This window comes from Nyctibius grandis, chromosome 18 (genome assembly GCF_013368605.1).
Source record: "Nyctibius grandis isolate bNycGra1 chromosome 18, bNycGra1.pri, whole genome shotgun sequence".
Classification (NCBI taxonomy): domain Eukaryota; kingdom Metazoa; phylum Chordata; class Aves; order Nyctibiiformes; family Nyctibiidae; genus Nyctibius; species Nyctibius grandis.
Genome location: NC_090675.1, coordinates 10,365,909 through 10,383,567, shown reverse-complemented (window position 1 = coordinate 10,383,567; position 17,659 = coordinate 10,365,909). Strand labels below are relative to the sequence as shown.

At 62.9% G+C, this 17,659-nt stretch overlaps 1 protein-coding gene across 2 annotated transcripts; it reads right to left on the bottom strand.

The window, feature by feature from the left end:
• Nucleotides 1-746: 746 nt before the first annotated feature.
• On the bottom strand, nucleotides 747-16,404 carry CUEDC1 (CUE domain containing 1). Of its 2 annotated transcripts, none has more exons than XM_068415714.1 (11): nucleotides 16,304-16,404; nucleotides 6,323-6,813; nucleotides 5,773-5,900; nucleotides 5,040-5,166; nucleotides 4,289-4,472; nucleotides 3,845-3,928; nucleotides 2,867-2,956; nucleotides 2,287-2,380; nucleotides 2,042-2,100; nucleotides 1,638-1,708; nucleotides 747-1,393 (listed from the first exon to the last, which is right to left on the bottom strand). In XM_068415714.1, exons 2-10 carry the CDS (start codon nucleotides 6,611-6,613, stop codon nucleotides 1,641-1,643), a joined length of 1,125 nt encoding a protein of 374 aa, XP_068271815.1. In that variant the 5' UTR covers nucleotides 6,614-6,813; nucleotides 16,304-16,404; the 3' UTR covers nucleotides 747-1,393; nucleotides 1,638-1,640. The 2 variants fall into 2 exon arrangements, with proteins under 2 accessions (XP_068271815.1, XP_068271816.1); XM_068415715.1 differs by lacking the exon at nucleotides 16,304-16,404 and adding an exon at nucleotides 14,492-14,710.
• Nucleotides 16,405-17,659: the final 1,255 nt, after the last annotated feature.

Sequence of the window (17,659 nt, the reverse complement as noted above, 5' to 3'; positions counted from 1 at the left end):
CAGAAATCTTGGCGTCCGCTTCAAAGCGTGCGGGTTTGGAAAGGAGCCTGTCGGGAGCCAGCGCCTGCGACGTGGGCTTTTGTTACCAAACCCCGCGGAGAGGCAGGGAAAACAGTTGCGTGTGTGTGTGATGGCTGGGGTTTCTGCGTCTGCCGCCTTCGCAGCTCCCATCTCGCAACATTTGTGCTGGTTCGCAGGAGCCAGCGAGTGAAGCAGGCATGTCTGCACCACCTCCTGCATTGAGCAGGCAACAGACTATGCCGGTAAAGGAGAAGAAAATGTGCTGGCGGGAGCGATTCCTGACTTTACACTCGTCACTCATTACTTACACAGGGAAGGAATTTGTTTACATCATTATTTTTAGCCTGAAAGCTGCCACGATCGAAGCGCTGCGTGCCAGTCCCCAGCCCTCCGCCGACACGAGCCCCCGGGGGTGGAAGGGAGCTCTGCTCCTGCCACCGGGCCAGCCCCAGCCCCGCACCAAACCCTTGGAGCCCTTGTGCAAACTCTCCACGCCAAAAACGCCTCCGCCAGCCTCTGCTGCAAACCCCCCGGCTCCGTCTTTGCATCTTACCTACGGCGGGGGCACCCCCAGAGCCGCCCAGCGCCCGCCCAGCAGCCGGGACCACCGTACCCGGTGGGACATGTCCCGCTTTGGACACATCCCCCTTCAGCAGGGAGGGTCAAACCGAGCGAAATCCAGCCCGTGGCGCTGCCCCGGCCCACAGAGCATCCGGACTTCAAGGCAGTTTTAGCAATGCCGAAGGCAAAGGTTTAATTCAAAGTGAAACGCCGAGGAAAAGGCGGCCTTTCCTTTTATAAATGATTTATATTCTCTGACTATTACCTGATCTGGGTCTCTGCTCGTTACTCCTAGCAGCAGTAGCCAACGGCTGTTAGGTTCTCTTTCTCACGTGGTTTCTTTTTTCCCCCTGTGTGCGCAGAGTGCAGTTACATCAGATCGCTACAGAGATATGTTCAGGAGTGCTCCGGCCAAGCAGATCCCACGTGTGAACGCATCCTCGTTAGTACAACTGATTTTCATTCCTCCTGTGACGCCGCTCGGACCGAGAGAGCAGGCGGGACGCTGCTCCTCCCAAGCCTGAGCTCCGCTGGCTCCTCCGCAGCAGCTCACACCAGCTGCTGCCTTTTTTTTTTTTGCCTTTTTTTTTTCCTTTTTGGCTGATTTGCTAGATAGAAGTTGTTTTCAAACCGCTGGTAAGAAAACATCGTGCCTCACTTCAATACTTGTACTTCCGAGGAGTACAACAGCGGAGGGGAACAGCCAAGACACTGGGTTATTTGTTGGGTGGTTTTTTTTTTCCTTTTTCAGCCATCTTCTTATGACGCCTCGTGCACGTTCTGTGCCAGCAACAAACCCCAGCGCCGGGACCTGGACGGGAGGAGAAGGGGAGGGGGGAGAACGGCATGTGCTCAGCCTCAGCCGCATCGTGGTTGGCACCAGCACCGGCCCATCGCGGCACCTGGAGCTGGCACTGGCCACGGCACCCGCAGCTGCCAACAGGGCTTGTCCCCACCCAGACACGCTCTGGACCTGACCCAGGGCAGCCAGCCCCCTCCTGCAGCCAGGATGGGGCCGTTGGCACGGGAAGGGTACAGCCCCAGGTGCCTCTCACCATTTACTGCCCTTCCTTCGGCGTCTCCTCCTCCGCCCGGAGCTGCTGCTTCCGTGCTTGGAAGTCTTCATCTGAAAGGCAGAGGCAGGCGGGGGCTGTAGCCACTTCCACGCCGGGACGCCGGCCACCGCGCTGTGGTCCCAGCCCCGGCGTGGTCGGACTGTGCCCCAGCCCCGGGCTACACATCCCGCAGGGCTGCACAGCCCGGCTGCGAGCCCACGGGGCTCCCCAGAAGAGGAGATCCCAACCCGGTCACCCCAGCAAGCACACGCTCACAGGAGAGCTGCGTGGGAGCAGGGGCGAGCCCATCGCATGGGTGGCCGTGCCCCGCAGGACCCCAGCTAGCCACGCTGAGCACAGCACGCATGGCACGGCATGGCACGGCACGGCACGGCGCTTCTTACCGCACGAATGTCCTTCGACGTCGTCGAGAAGATTTGCCGTGGAAGCTGCCGTCCCCAGCCTGTGCCCTCTGCTAAGGAAAACCAGCCACGGGGCCAGGACGTGGCCACGGCACCACAGTCGCCCTTCCCAGCCCACGGTGCAGCCAGGGGAGGCTCCGGCCAGCCCACGGCCTTGGGGGCACCCCGGAGCACCCGAGCGAGGCCGCCCCGACAGCCCCGCACCCCCCCAGCCCCTCGTAGGATACACTTGGTGCTTCAACAAGTGTTTTCTTTTCGATTTCCTCATCTTTGTCTTCTCGGAGAAGGCTCTGGCGAGTTCAAACAGCTTCTTGCGCGTGGCTGGAAGGAAGCAGCTGAGCCAGGGTCTCACCCCAAAGCCCTTCCGTGCCGTGGGCAATGGGGAGGAGACAGCCGGGGCCAGCGGTGTGAGGGCCACCCGTGCCCCGATGCCCCACGGTGATACCCTGGGTGTGCCTGGGAACACCGGGGCCACGCAAGGCTGCCAGGCTGGGAGAGCTGGGTCCTGCCACCCGCAGGGACACAGTCCCCGGCCAGGGGTGCTGACATTTCTACCCCTTCACTGGGATTTTTGTGACTTTCCCTGCCCACGACTGACCCCAGGTCTCTGTCCCCTGTCCATCGTGCTGCCACCCAGCCCTGGCATGTGGCACGGGAGCTCCCTGCCGCTGGCGAGGGCCAGGACGCACCAGCCTGGGACTGCAAAACGTGGATGGAAACAACCTGGGCGAGCACCGGGCAGCGCCGCCGGCTCTCCCGCCCCGTCCCACCTCCCCTCCAGCCCTCACGGCCTGCAAACCCACTCACATTTTCCCATGTGTTTCAGTTTGTCTCTGAATAAGGCATCGTCAGACACGGCCCCGCCGGCCTCGCTGGTTCCAGAGGGGGCTACGTCACCTGGAAGGCAAACATCTGGTCACCGGGAGCGCGTGCGTGGTGAGGGCAGGGAGAGGAATCATCTCCGTGACCCAATTCCAGCGCTAGCAAAGCGCAGCCCTGCCACGAGCAGAGCTGAGCAAGAGCAGGCGGGACGAGGGGACCGGCACACCGGGGCTGGCTCCAGACGAGGACCCTCGTGGATAAAACCCCGAGACGGTGGGCACAGCGACGTGGGCAGGCAGTGGCTCAGCCCCACCACCAGCCCCGCTGCAGGGCGAGTGGCCTCCCTGTGCTGCCCCAGGGACAGCAGCCCCTGATCACCCCGGGCATTAATTGTGATACCAGCCCATGCCCACGCCGTGCTCAGCACCCAGGACGGTGGGGCCACCGGGTTAGGAGCAGAAGTTCAAGCATCCCAGTGACTCGGTCAGGTGGACCAGAGACCCCAGCAGCCACGTCCTCGTGCCCACCAGGGCCATGCCCCCTCCCCAGGGCTGGGTGCCCCCGAAGCGCCGTGCGCCCAGCCGGAGCTCTGTCATGCCACCCAGCCACTGCGCCTCACCCACCCCTGCACGGAGCCATCGATGGGCACCAGCTCTAACTCTGAGCCCTGGCAGCTGCTCCGCTCGCCGAGGTTCATCGGGATTACCCAGGCACGACCCTCTGCTCCGGCCAAGGCAAGGGACGGCTTTGTCCCCCTTGGGAACTGGCTCCCAGCTCCCACCCGCAGGGATGGAGGTGGTGAGGACAGGGAGGGCACCAGCGCCCATCCCCACCACCCACCAGCTCCTCGCAGGGAGGGATCAGCCAGTTTCCTCCCCCTGCAGCCACGGTGGGAGCCGGGAACACGGGAGCTGCGGGGCATCCCGCTGCTGAGGCCACGCTCACGTGCTTCCCGACAGTTACCTGATAGTACTGAGGAGAAACCAAAGTCGTTGCTGACAGCAACACTGGTCGACTTGGATTTTTTTGACTCATATTTCAACCGATCTGAAAAACAAAAAGCCCAGTGCCCTGCTCGATCAGACCCTCGAGCAATCCTCTCACCGCAACCGGGGAGGGCTCGGAGGGCATTTCCGAGGCTCCTCACGATGGATTTTGCTGGGCTTTGCCAGAGACGCCACAGCGAGGTGGGCAGGGGGAGGAGAGCCTCGTACAGGCGGCTGAGCACCGGGAGCAGGAGCGCGGGGAGCAGCCCCCTGCCCGGTGTTGGACCACCCACCACCAGCCTGGCCGCACCCTGCGCTGGCTCTGCTTTGGCACGAGTCACGACGCCACGGGCAGGGCAATGCTGGGTGGGGGCACGCACCCGAAAAAGCTGAGGCAGAGGTTTCTGAAGGCGCTTCTCACCTCTCTCCAGGGCAAGGAGGAAATCCCGGTTCCTCTGGAGCTCCTTCATGAACTCTTCGTTCTGCAGGAAGAGCGCGATGCGCTCGTCCTCCAGGTACTGCTTCCACCGCCGCTCCTGCTCCAGCGAGCCCTGGCCCCGTGGGACCAGCCCCTGCGGCGCGGGCTGCCGGCAGCCGGGGGAGCCCTGGGCAGGGGGCAAACACGGCACAGGTTGGTTGGTGGCCTTTTGCTCCTCCGTCACACCGCAGACCACCAACCCGACTGCTGCTCCCCAGCGCGGACCCTCCCTCCTACGCCCAGCGCCCGACAGCCCGGGGCACCGTCCCCGCCAGAGCTGCTGCAAAGGGGACAACGGGGGACAGGGCACCATCGCCTCTGCCCCACGGGAAGGGGGACGGGGCGGGGGCAGGAGGGGACGGACACCCCACGTGGGAATGGGGACCTCTCGGTTTGGGGTCAGCGTGGCACCGGGAGGAACCGGTGCCTCCAGAAACGCTCCTGGCAAAGATTTTTGGCAGCCCCTTGCTGTGCCAGGAGCGTGCTGACCCCATTTGCAGGCTGGCTCCTGTGTCAGCAAAGGGGCCGAGGATGCCCTGGGGATGCATCCAAGACTCCAAGTGCTCCAAGACTTTTCTTTTAGTCCGTGCCTGGTACCCATGAGCTCTCAGAGCGCCGGCACCGCAAGCCCAGGGCGGCCGAGGACAGGGTTTGGTGCTCCGTGCCGCACCGCGGAGTCGGGGACGAGCCTCACCTGGGCACCGGCGCTCTGCTGGGGCAGGATGCGGAGGAAGTCCTCGGGGAGGTTGCCCAGGAGCGGCGGGTTCCAGTTCCTGTAGCGCCCGGGCGCCGGGGTGCTGCCGGGCCCTGGCACGTCGGTCCTATGGGGCAAGCACAGAGAGCACCTTTGGCGAGGGAAAGGGGCACGGGGCACAGGGCACAGGGAGCCCCCTGCCCACCCCGCCAGCGGTGCTGGGAACCGAGGAACCATGGCACGCCTGGCAGGGCCACGGAGTTGGCGTTAGCCCCAAGAGCCAGTCTGAAACCTTTGGGAGCTGCTTTTAAGCCTTGCCCCGCCACTGTGCAGCCCGGATTTCCCTTCTCCTCCCTGTTTTGCTCAAGACTCCCAGAAAACAGCCCCGTGGGAGCGCCGGCACCGCGGGATGCTGCTTACGAAGCTGACGAACGTCCCTCACGCGATGTCACCTGGCGTTTTCGAGCGGAGGCGAGCGCTCCCCGCCCCCGGCAGCTGATTTTTGCCATCCCTATTTGCTTTCCGGGCCCCTCAGCTGTTCACTTTCGAGTGCCTCGCAGGGATTTTGTAGCCAGCTGTGAGCTTCATTCATCTCCCTTGGCTTTGTCTCACCCAGCCCTGACGAACTGACACCCCACGCCCCTCTCCAGGGCCAGCTAACGCGCAGCAAGACCCCCCGGCGCCGGCACGGGGGGCTTTGCCGGCTGCCATGAGCAGAAGGTCAAGGGCTCACCTGGGCGGCGGGGTGGGGGGCACCTGGGGGCAGTGGCTGCCCAACGCCTGGCTCTCATAGGCAGGAGGGGAGTAGACAGGAGGGGGCTCCTCGTCCGAGCTGTCCGGCTCCAGGGTCCGCTCCAGGATCTGCGGGGTGAGAGGATGGGGCGAGCTGGGAAACGCTCCGGCAGCGAAGCGGGGATGGACGGGCTGAACGCTGCTGCAGAGAGGATGAGCCTGTCCCTGGGTGCACGCAGCCCTCAGGGACCCTCTGACAGCAGCAAAAGGGTCTCTGTTGGGTTTTGGGGTGGGAGGGAGGGAGGAGAGTGCTTTGGCTTGAGCCTCAAGCACTGTCCAAGACACACCAGCCAGGCTGCACGCTCCAGATCAGTCGAATCGGGCACTCAAATCTCTGCCCGCCCGCAGCAGCGAGCAGGACCATGCCCAGGCAGAAATGAGGCAGATGAGACTGGGCTGCCCGCTCGTGCTGAGCCAGCCATGGCGGCCAGCAGCGCAGGCAGGGGACCCCCACCCACAGCCATGTGCCAGGGACCACCACCGGGGGTTACCTCGGGGGGGATGCTGTCCTCCGAGTCCGAGCTGTCGTCACAGCCGCTGCTGTCCAGGTTCATCTGCAGGAGCTGGTCGATGGTGGCGTCCACGGCGCCGTTGTTGGCCCTCAAGACGCACTCGATGATGTCGTAGTCCATGTTGGGGAACATGGTCTTGAAGTCCTCCATGGCCTGGTTGAACTCCAGCCGGCGGACCTGCCTGGCGGGGCGGCTGTTGTTGAGCTCCTGGGCGGAGGAGCCGCCGCGCGAGCTGCCGTTGCTGCTGCTCCGACGGAAAAGGCTCGTCATGGCGGGGCGGCTGGCACAGGGGGGGGCACGGCGGCTGTGGTGAGGCGGGTGCCCACCGCCGCTCGTCACGGGGCACTGCCCCGGCAGCCGGCGGGGAGCATGGGTGGGCACCGGGGGTCCTGCTCCCCGTGGCCAGCGGCACCGTGCGTCAGCCCCCGGCACCGCGGGTCAGCCCCCGGCGCGCTGCAGCATCGTCCCACCTGCAGAGGGGAGAGGGGAGAAAGTCACCTGCGGGACAGAGCACCCAGAGGTACCACGAGATCCCCATCCCAGCGGAGGACGTTTGATTCACTTTGACCCATCCAGCCGCATGCGGTGGGACCATCCCGTCCCCGCAGCGGGGCCGGCACGCCGGAGCTCGGCTGTACCAGGTGTTGTACAAACAAAATGCAAGGTAAGAAAAATGGCATTGCTGCCACCGCAGAGGGTTCCCCAGGTTTAACAATTCCAGGTTCGACAGGTATTTATAAACACAGTAAAATCTCTCTTTAAAATAAAAAACGGACTCGGCTCAGAGAGTTTCAGAGCAAGGGGCTAAAGCACTCTGCAGCACGGCACACCGACCCTTGGGAAAAGCCACCAAATCCAAGATTAACATTCACTTTAAAACCATAAACAGATTATACAGCTACTGCTTCTCATTTGGAAATGCAGGGCCAAATGCAGCGCTGGATTAACGCCGCTGTCGAAACAGAGTTACCCCAGGAACACTTTTGATCCATAATATCATTTTCAAAGGCTTTTTCCTCAGCAGCAGGTGGAGAGTTCAAGACAAGTGTCTCTAAAATGGTATTTAATTCAGAAGAACGTGCCCAGCACATTTCTTAGCGAAACAGGGCATAATCAGATTCAAAGCCATTAAGTGGAGCAGTCACCTCTGAAGGTCACCCGGGCTCTCCCCTGCCCGTGCGTGACAGCCACGTCCCCAGCGCTCGCCCCGCCGGCTCGCAGCCCCGAGCAGCTCCAAGGGGCTTCCAAGGGCAAAACCCACTTGCAAAACTCGGCACGAACTCGGGAAGAAGGTTTGCTTTTGCGATGCTGGGTAAGCCCCGTTTCTGTGCCCAGGGCAGCCCTGCCCGGCTCTGTTCACCCAGGACAAATAAATCTGCTGGAGTCAATTAATACAACAGTGCTGCTCGGTTCCTCCTCTGCCATCGTGGCTCACTCACAGCGAAACGCCGGCACTGTTCACACCTCTGGTATTAAACTTTAACTGCAATATTGCACGGCTGGTTTAGTCACATATTGAATTGAGTTATAACACCTTCCCGGGGTACGCGCGCTCCTCGAAAGATCTGGCTGCTGAAAGAGGATGGGGAAAGAGCCTGGGCATCAAGGGGAAAACAGCTCGTACAGGACACGCTGCAGACACACGCATGGCGCAAACACGGAGAGCTTCTGTGGGGAACCGTCAGCTCAGCGATGCCACGGTGCCCGTACACCTCACCCAGCAAAACCAGCCCCCAGAGTCAGGAAATGTGCTTGGAAATCCCCACATCTATTTGAAAACCCAGAGGAAAGCAAGTCACGACGTCGGCAGGAGTTAATTTAAAAGATAAACCAGCAGTTGTGTGTGCAGGATCCTCCCCATCCCCGCTTGTCCCCACCAGCAGCTCCAGGTGAGCAGCGGGGAGGGCAGCGGGAGCCCGGGCGCGGGGACGGGGCTCGGTACGTTTCTGGCCCTTCTTGCTGTGATGTCAGCGAGGGGCTGGGAAGACGCCAGGGAAAGCAAAATTCTTCACATTTCCCAAAAAAGGAAAGAAAAAAGCTGGTGTCCGACTGCCAGCCAGGCGCGAGCACGGGCACGCTCGGGGGACGGCGGGCACGGGCTGGGCTTCTCCTCGCCTCATGCCCCCCGTTTGCAGAACGAGGCTGTGACGACTCGTTTGGCTGTTGCCTGATCAACTGTCTTCCTGCCTTAAAATAGTCCTTGCTCTGCTAGCACGCCAACAGGGCCCTGAATGCTGCTATTCATCCATCCGAACCCAGGCACGGGCATAATCCTTTGCCCTTCTGTTGCGCCCATCACGGGAGGAGCTTAACGGCTCTGCAAGCTCTGGGTGTGCACGTCCCCGTCCCGTGGGGAGCAGCGAGGCGGCAGCAGGACCCTGGGGGGGCTGGCAGTGCCCTGTGCCCCCCACCAGCCCCGGCAGCATGGGGTAAACCTCCCGTCCCAGCAGGGCTGGCAGCCGCAGGGCACGGGCAGTGCGCGTCGGAAGGGTTGGCGCTGGCTCTGCCAGCCCAGCCTGGCGTTGGGGTGTCCCCTGGCATTGAGGTGTCACCTGGCATTGAGGTGTCACCTGGCACTGTCCCTACGCCACAGGTCAGCACCGGGCCTCTGGGTGCCAAATAAGCCCAAACGCAGGCTGCCCCTCGGGGAGGAGGCTTGTCCTGGGGGCCCAGGGGTGCACCCTGCCTTCCCTCCCGCCCAAGCCACCAACGACTTGCACAGCTCAGATCCACCCTCGCCTGAGCCAGAGCCAAGAACAAGACCTCGTCAGCCTGGAGAAACCCTTAATTACGCTCATCGGGGAGCAGATAAGGCGCGCACAGCCTGGGGGAACACGTCCTGCCTGCCCCGCCTCTACAAGGCTGGTTTTCACCCAGCCCTGGCCGCGGGGCACTCGGTACCTCACAGAAAAGGACTTTTCGCGTGGAGGGACAGCCCGAGGGGCCGCGGGTCAGCTCCAGGAGGGAGCAGGCATGGTGCGAGGCGCAGGGAGGCTGACGGTGAGCAGCTGGGTGATCCAAGGGGTTGATCACACTGGGAATGTCAGGCTGGAAACAACCGTGGCTCAGCTCTGCGAGGAACGCGGCCCCAACGGGGGAGCGAACAGCTGTGAAAGCACCGGGGCTGATCGCTCGGGGAAGAGCCTTGGCACCGAGCGCACACGCGAATGTTTCCTTCCCCAGCGTCTGCCGCAGCTCACACAACAGATGGGATTGCTCAAACGCCGCTGAACCAGCCCGGCCCCTTCTCCCCTCCTATTGCCACGCTGCGTTTGGGGATCGTCCCCTGCCCGCAGCCAGGACGGGGTGACGGGGCTCCCCCAGCCCAGCACTCACCCGCTCCCCGAGGGCACGGCGGCGGCTGCAAGCCCAGGCTCGGCTGGGGAATGCGAAGCAGAAGCGCAGGAGGCATTTCCATGCACGGGATTATCTAGAGACGAGGGCTGCTGCAGGGAAGGCTCTCAGAGGACGTCTCAAAACGAGGGACGTTAAAGCAGACATAAAGGCTTCGGCCAGCGCAGGTTTCCCGAGCGGTGCCTGCGGCCAGGCCCCCGCGGAGCCATCGCTCTGCAGACGCGGCTGCTCGGCGGCTGCGGGTGTGACTGTAACAGGAGTGAAACTGGGATGAAAAGTAAATGTTTGGGAACAAAAAATACAGTAGTGTCTAGCAGCAAACGGAAAGGCAGAGCACTCGCCGAGGACGGGGCTTTCTCGGTCTCTCCACAATCCCCTCCGTCGCCCTGCCGCCCGCCGCCGGGGATGCGCAGGCACACCGCCGGGGCCACAGCCTGGAAAACTGCTGGCCAGCAAATCCTGTCTCATGGAAAGAAATACGCACCTGAGGTTCCCCTTGAATACTTGTTCTACCACGTATTAAAATGCCTGGCTTTAAGCCCTGCTCAGAAAAAGTACAAAGCGAGCAGGGAGGAGAGCCGAGCAAGCCCTGTGTGAGAGCACGTACCCCTGAATCCCTTGCCCCCCCCAGAGCAGCACCCGAAGCACCCACCTTCCCCCCGCCAGCGCCGGGATGCCCCAGCCCTCCCTGCCAAGCCCCCCTGCCCTTTGCTAATCCCCAGCTTTCACACATTTGCCGTGCCAGAGCTACAGCCCCCCCTGCCCCAAACTAAGCCTGTATTAACGAGGTAGCATTAGATCTTAATCAAAAAGTCGCCTGCCTTGCGAGGCCGCCTCGCACTGGTTTCATTGAAGGTAATTTGATCTTGGTAGGACGACATTCCTAAAATAGCTGAGGGAATTCAAACATGAAATAAGGTTTCCAGGAAGGGATTTAAAAAAAAAAAAAATAGGTCAAGCAAGTGTGAGCGATTAAAGTAACCCTGCATCCCCGCGCATGGTCTAACTACATCTCTGTTCAACTCTTATCTTGTATCAACTGTAATAAATGAGATGCAAGAGGTTGCCTAAAGCAGAGAGGCCGACAAAAGATCATTCTGCGAGGTGGCTGAACGCTGGCGACCTTTCCTCCTCCGGCTTTCACCGCCGACATCAAAACACGCACGTCCCAGCTGAAAAATCAGCTTAGAGCTCGTTTGGGTACGAGGAGTGAGCGCTGCCCGGTGCGAAGGCGCCCGCGACAGCAGCGGGGTCCGGGTGCCAGCGCTGCCTCCATCCGCGGGAAACCCCTGTGCCCATCACCCAACTCCCTGCCTCAGTTTACCCGTCCATTCGAGCTCGCAGGAGGGAAGCCCAGGCACCCCCGCACCCGCTCGCGTCCCCCCCGTGCCGGCCGTGCAAAGCCCCCGCGCCATATGTCACACAAACCCGTCTTTAACCGCTTATCCCTTCTTCTCCCTTTGTGCTCCCGGCTCAGCACAAAAGCGCTGGGAAGTGGCGGGGAGCGAAAGAAAACAGAAATTCCTGCAGAGACGGAGGCGTGTGGCTCTCCCCGGGGCTGGACCCGGGTCAGGGCGCGCGGAGGAGCCACGTCCCGGCAATTTTGGGGTTGGGTTTGGTCAGTGAGCACCTAACGGGGAGCGGGCGAGCAGGGAGCAGGCCCTGCTCCCCGGCTGATGAGCGCAGCTCATTCACAAATGCTAATTTGCCTTTTGAGGTCAAGGGTCAAAGAAATTAAAGGACAAGAGGGGAAAAAACGAGCCTGAGCAGAGGCAGCCCCTTCCCCTCCAGCTCTTTGAGTAGCAGGAACATACTGGGAATGGACTGGGATCAGACTGGGCTTACCGTGTCCCAGCCCAGCAGGGCAGAGCATCTCTGCTGGATCCAGCCCTGGGCATCCTGAGAAGCCAGGCAGCTTGGTGGGGATGGGCAGGGACGGGCAGCATGGATCAGGGTGCCCAGCCACCAGCATCTCCGCCTGCTGCTCTCCTGCTGTCAGGCTTCAAGGGCCAGCGCTTCATGTGCAAAGGAAAAAAATAAAACCCACATTGATTCGCCCGAGGCTCCGTGGAGCAGCGAGACCGCACGAGTTTCTATGGAAACAAAATTAGTGGAGTAAAACTCTCCCTGACGGCACGGTGAATTATTTCCCAGGACAGGCCCCTGGCCACTGGGGTCTGGTAAAAGGATTTAAAGGTGATGGTTGCACGGGCTGCTGGCAACCCCTTCCCTCAGGGCACTAAACCACAGCTGAGGAGGAGGAGGAGGAAAGCCCCTGCGTTTCCACGCAGCCAGGATGAGCCCGCGGTGCCACCCAAGGCAGGGCACTGCCATGTCCTCGCTGTCCTGGGACACGGCGTCGCACTGTAGTTGCGCCGGGTGACGTTGCTCAGCAGAGGAGAACCTGCCTGAAACGCTACACCTCGCCGGGGATGGATATTTAATTAACGCCGATACGTCAGGCCCCACCTGCAGAAGCGTTTCCAGCCAGCCCCAAGAACGGGCTCCTCCGTCCCCAGCACGACGGGGCTCACGGGGAGAGAAAAGCCCTCGAAAGCCGAAGGATCGAGTTTACTCCGTTCCCTCTGCTCCATCACAGCACATCACAGTTTTATACGGAAATTATGCGGGATGCTGACCTGGGTTTGAAGCCAGGCCAAAGCTCAGATAAGCTCCTGGTCTCCTTTCAAGCTGAGCAGCAGCGGCTGCTCCCGTGCCGATGGGACTGGCGAGGGAAACCCTGAGCAGCGAGGGCAGGGATCGACAAGCTGTCAGGCAGAAGGAAGAAATACCACTTGCAGGAGTCAGAGCTCATTTCCCAGCAATAAAAGCAGAGCGGGGCTGGGGAAAAGCACCGCTAATGGGGATGCACATCCCGCACCACCTCAGGAAAGGACCTAGGGGCTGCAGGTGGGGAAAATAAAAGCCATCAACAACGCCTGGTTTTAAGCAGGATAGCCCTAGGCTGGGCTCAGATCAGTGCATGAAGGATCTGCCCTTCCCCACACGGGTTATTGCCGTGGACGATGCCCTCCACGTGCCAGCCTCGTCTCCCCCGCTCCTAGCTACAGCTCCTGCAGCAGATGGGAAAATAAAACTTTATTGCTTCCTCCCGGGAAGGGGAATTGCTCAGATCAGCATCCTCCCCTCACGTCCCCGCTCTCCCCTCCATCCTCTTCTGCCCCATTATCCCCACTCCACCCACACACGCTCCTCTGGGGACCGAGGAAGGGCCAGAGCATCCATTGCTCATAAATGTCACCTAGAAATGAAGACCTGAAGCGTTTGTGCTTCCCAGAGTTATTTGTGGGTGGGTTTTATCTCCTTTTCCATCTATCCTTGGTGTGCTTTGGCAAGGAGGGTCCTTACCAGCGAGCTGTCAGCCTGCCTTCCCTGCAGAGGGTGCGAGAAGGACAGTTATCTCCCCCAAACAAACCCCAGAAGGTGCAGGCAGCGATGCCAGCGACGGGGACACGCCGGAGCCCGGCCACGCGCAGCCGTGGCGGGAGGGGACAGCTCCTGCAAGGCAGCTAGTTTGGGTTTTAAGACACTTGTTTGTTTGTTTGTCGCTGGGCAACGGAGAGGATGGAAAAAAATATCAATGTCATATTGTCACCTCTGAGTCACGGCTCAGCACGGGCCGAGATGCCCCGTTCCTCCCGCTGCTGGGCCTGGGGCAGCTGGGGAAGAGCCCAGGCACCCCAAAACCAGCTCATCCCAGCTCCTCCTGCCTGCCCAGTCCTGCCCAACGCCTTCCCCAGCCCTGCAGCTGCGAACACCAGTGGCCCGGGGACATCGGTGGCCCAGGGACAACTTTCCTCGTCCTGGAAGGCAGCACAGGAATTTGCATTTATATTTGCATTTCCTAATTGCGCCTGCGGGTTTCCTGGGGCAGCGGCTGGCTTTGGTTTCCATGGCAGGTTTTGTGCGGGCCCCGAGAACCGAGGGAGGCACAAAGGGGCCACAATGGACCTGCCACTCACCCGCATCAAAGGCGGCCGGCGGGGTGGGACGGGGGCACCGCGGACGGGGGCACCGCAGCCTGCACCCCCCGGCACCGCCAACCCCGGGGCGGACACGAGGAGCCCCCCGAGGTGGGGGAAGAGGGGGGCCGGCAGCCGACGTTCACGGGACACGGCGGTTTCAGCACTGCCGGAGCAGCGGTGGGGACACGGTGCCAGGAGCAGCGGTGGGGACACGACGCCGGCGGGCTGTGTGACAGAGGAGCCAAGTCTCAGCCACCGTTGCCCGGAGGTGGCAGCCCGGTGGAAGCGGTGCAAGAGCCGGACCCAGACGTTCCCCCTGCTCTCGTTTCCCGTCATTTCCAGCCGCCTTCCCACCCAGCCAGGCTGGGTTTCTTTCCTCTTCCAACTTCCCCATTCCCTTCAGACTGCCTTGCTGGTGAGGCTCCCTGCCCTGGCTCACCTCACCCACCGCTGCGCCCATCCAGCTCCTGCACCGACCCCAGGGAACCAGCAGACCAGCCAAAAACAGGACCTGGGAAAACCCAGTCCCCGAACTGTTGCTGCAAACCCAGTGTCACCAAGCAGAGGCGAGGCTCCGGCCACCAGCATCCCTCCACGCCCCGGCCACGGCGATGGAGACGCTGCTGCCCCAGCCAGGCCATGCGAGAGGGACCCGTCACCGCCTCGCACACCTGCGAGGGGCTCCGTGTTATTACTTCAAGCATTTTTCTTATTTTATAGTATACAATTATCATCATCATCGTTAACTTGTGCCGCCCGAACACTTCCAGCCCCCTCCCCGCAGGTCCCACCCCGGGATTTTACCCACACAGACACAGGGCGCGAGTGACCGTCCGGCTCCTCTCCCGGCCGTTCCCCTCGGGAGGCCACGGCCGCAGCACCCCGCTATCTTCGCCCCCGCAGAGGGTGCTTGTGCACGCAGATAAGCACCAAGCGCTCGTTATCACGCTGGGAAACCCTCCTCGCTCCCCACTCGCTCTTATCAGCCCGTGGTGGGGGGGACCATGGTGCCCATGGCACCGCGATGGCAAAGCCTGCTCAGCCCCGCTGTGGATCCGGACAGGTGTCGGTGCATGGGTTAGTTTTTTTAGTATGAAAGCTTTCTCTTAATAAAATGCTGAAAAAGTCAAAGCTTTCCTGGGAATTTTAGGGCTGGGAAGAGGATGGGCACCTTTGACCCATCTCTGAAGGAAATGTTTTTGGCAATCGGAGGCTCCGGCACCAGGAAGGGGCTGCAGGTGCCCAGTGGTCAGCGTGTGAGGCTGTGCCGGCTTTCCTCTGGTCCCACTGCCCGCACCAGCCGACCTCCCTCCCCAGAGGCACACGGCTGCCCCAGGGTCTCGCTGCTCCGGTGACAGGCTCCAGCCAGGCGCTTCCACAAGGGAAAACCTTCGTGAAAATCACCAAAAGCTTCGCAGCGGAGCAGATGCCGCTTCAGCTTGTGTCGTTAGAGACAAACGAGGAGGAGGAGGAGGCGAGGAGGTTTCCCCAGCCACGGGGCAGCCCCCCCAGTCGCAGCCTCAGGGGTCAGCCCAGGACGGCGGCTTTCCCATGCGGATATCCTTACCGCTCCGTCCCCCACGCTTGTTTTCGGTGGTAGCAGCAGGAGGAGGTGTGAGGAGGAGGTGCAAATCTGCTGCTTTTTAAAAAAATAATAAAAAGGAGCCTTTCCAAGGAGCCTGGTGAGACAGGCAGCATCGGAACAGGGACTTCCCCAGGCGAGGCAGCTCTCAAACCCTTCTCCATCGCCATCTCCACAACCCATCGGTGGCAATTTCAGCGCTGGCCAGGGACCCCGGGCGAGGAGCAGCCCTGTGGGACAGGGCAGCCCCGGGTGCCTCCGTCCCCACAGCGCCCGGCCGGGGGTCCACAACCAACCCCGAGCCCCGGCGGTGACCCCAAGGCCTCGGCACACGGTTCGGACGCTGAGCCCTGACCCACCCCGGCGGAGGAGTCGGGGTGCGAAGGGCATCGCCCCACGAAGTAGTTGCGGAGGAAGGGGGTGACGTCCCACAGCGGGGACCCACCAACACCCGAACCCTGCCCGTGTACCGGAGGGGCTACGCTCGGGGGGCGGCGATGCTGCGGGGGCAGAGGGGGACACCGGGGCTGCCCCATGGCCGGGGGCTGCCGTCCCACTCCCGGCCCCACGGCCGTGGCGGTGGGCTCAGCCCCCCCACCCCTCCCTCAGGGCTCTCTGCCCGGTGCCCGGTGGGAGCGGGGCCGCAGGCACGGCCGCGGGGCTCCGCCGGGAGGGGAGCAGCGGCGGGGCCAGGCCGCTGGGCTGCGGCGCCGACCGCCCGGCTCGCAGCCCGGCTCCGGAGGGGGCGGCCGGGCAGCCGCAACAGCCGCACCCCGCACCGGGCCCGACCGCAGCCGCCCCCCGGGCCGCTCTGCCCCGGCCCCAGCGGAGGCCGAACCGGCGGCTCCCCCCGCCCCGCCGCGCAGCCCCGGGCTCGGCCGTGCCGCCCCCCGCTCCCCGCCCGGCCCCGGCGGGGCCCGCCCGGCTCCGGGCCGCGGCCCGCGCAGGCCGGGAGGCGCCGCCCGCCCCAGCCCGGCTCAGCCCGGCCCGGCCCGGCCCGGCGCGGCGCACAAAGAGCCTCGTCCCGCCCCCCCTTACCGGCGGTCGGCGCCGCGCTGCGGGGGCGGCGGCAGGCACCAGGCACGCCGGGAACCATGGAAAGGAGCCGGGACGGGAGACGTACGTGGCGGGCGGGCGGAGGCGGGGGCGGCCGCCGTGCCCGGCAGCTGGGGGCGGCGCGGCGGGGCCGGGGCCGGGGCCGGGGCCGGGGCGGCCCGGGGGGGCGGTGGGAGCGGGGCCTAGCGGCGGCCGGGCCGAAATGCAGCGGGGACGGGGGTCGCTTGGGGCCTCCCCCGGGGCCTGGGTGACCCCTCCGGGTCTCGACGTTCCCCCCTGGGGCAGTGGCGGCTCGTTTCGGCCCGGCCGGAGGCATCGAGGGGCCGGTACCGCCCGGTCCCCTCTGCCCCCCCCCGGGTCTGCCCAGACCTGGGTGTGAGAGCCCCTGAGGAGGGGTCTGGGGGGCTCAGGAGCCCCCACGCTGCCCCCAGGCTGCCCCAGCTGTGGCTGCGGGGTCAGGCACCTCCGGCCCTGGCCGCCCCAGTGCCAACGTGCGCAGCAGCATCCCGAGGAGAGCTGCTTTCCAGGGCAGGTTTTTGGGCTCCTCCGCACCGCCTGAGCATCCCAAGGTCCTGGATTTCAGACCACCAGCCCCGTGCACACATGGGGTGAGGAAGAGGACGCACCACTCCTGCCCCAAGGGCTCAGCACGAGAGATGGATTATAACAAAGCATCACTTCGACCACAGATAGAAAGCAGCCGTCTCCGGTACCCAGCGGTACAGCGTCTGACAGCTTGCAGCCATACCACATAACAGCTCCGGACGGGAAGTGATCTCCTCTTACAAATTACACGAGCCAATTTACACAGGGCCAACACTTCCCGTTTTGCAGAGACCAGAGCGAGACCACGAACAGCAGCGGGTCAGGGCCTCCGCTTCCCTCGTAGCTCTCCAAACCTTCGGGACAAGCTGTGGGAGGACCAGCGGGCACCCACAGCCTCCCACAGCACCCTGCCGAGGCCAGCAAGACCGGCTCAGAAGCACATCTGTGGGTGCTGGACCCTGAGTGCATGTTTGGGATGGTCCACAGCTCTCGCAGGACGGCCCTCCGTGCAGAGATTTCTCCCCCGCTCCATCGTTTCACATGTGTCTGGCAGCTACGCGATCCTTAGCCTGGGTAAAAATCTGTAAGGCTTTGAGAAGGAACACAGACATCAGTAAGAGTGCAAACATGAGAGGCAAACCTTCGGCTTTCCGTGCATACACGTGCCACAACATTTGCTTTCCCAAAGTTAAACGTGGATCAGCACCTCTTCTGCGACACGGCGCCTTGCCGTGAGCTGTGTTGACTGCAATCTCTTTTCCTAATCCAGGCTTGTTTCAGGGGAAACAGGCG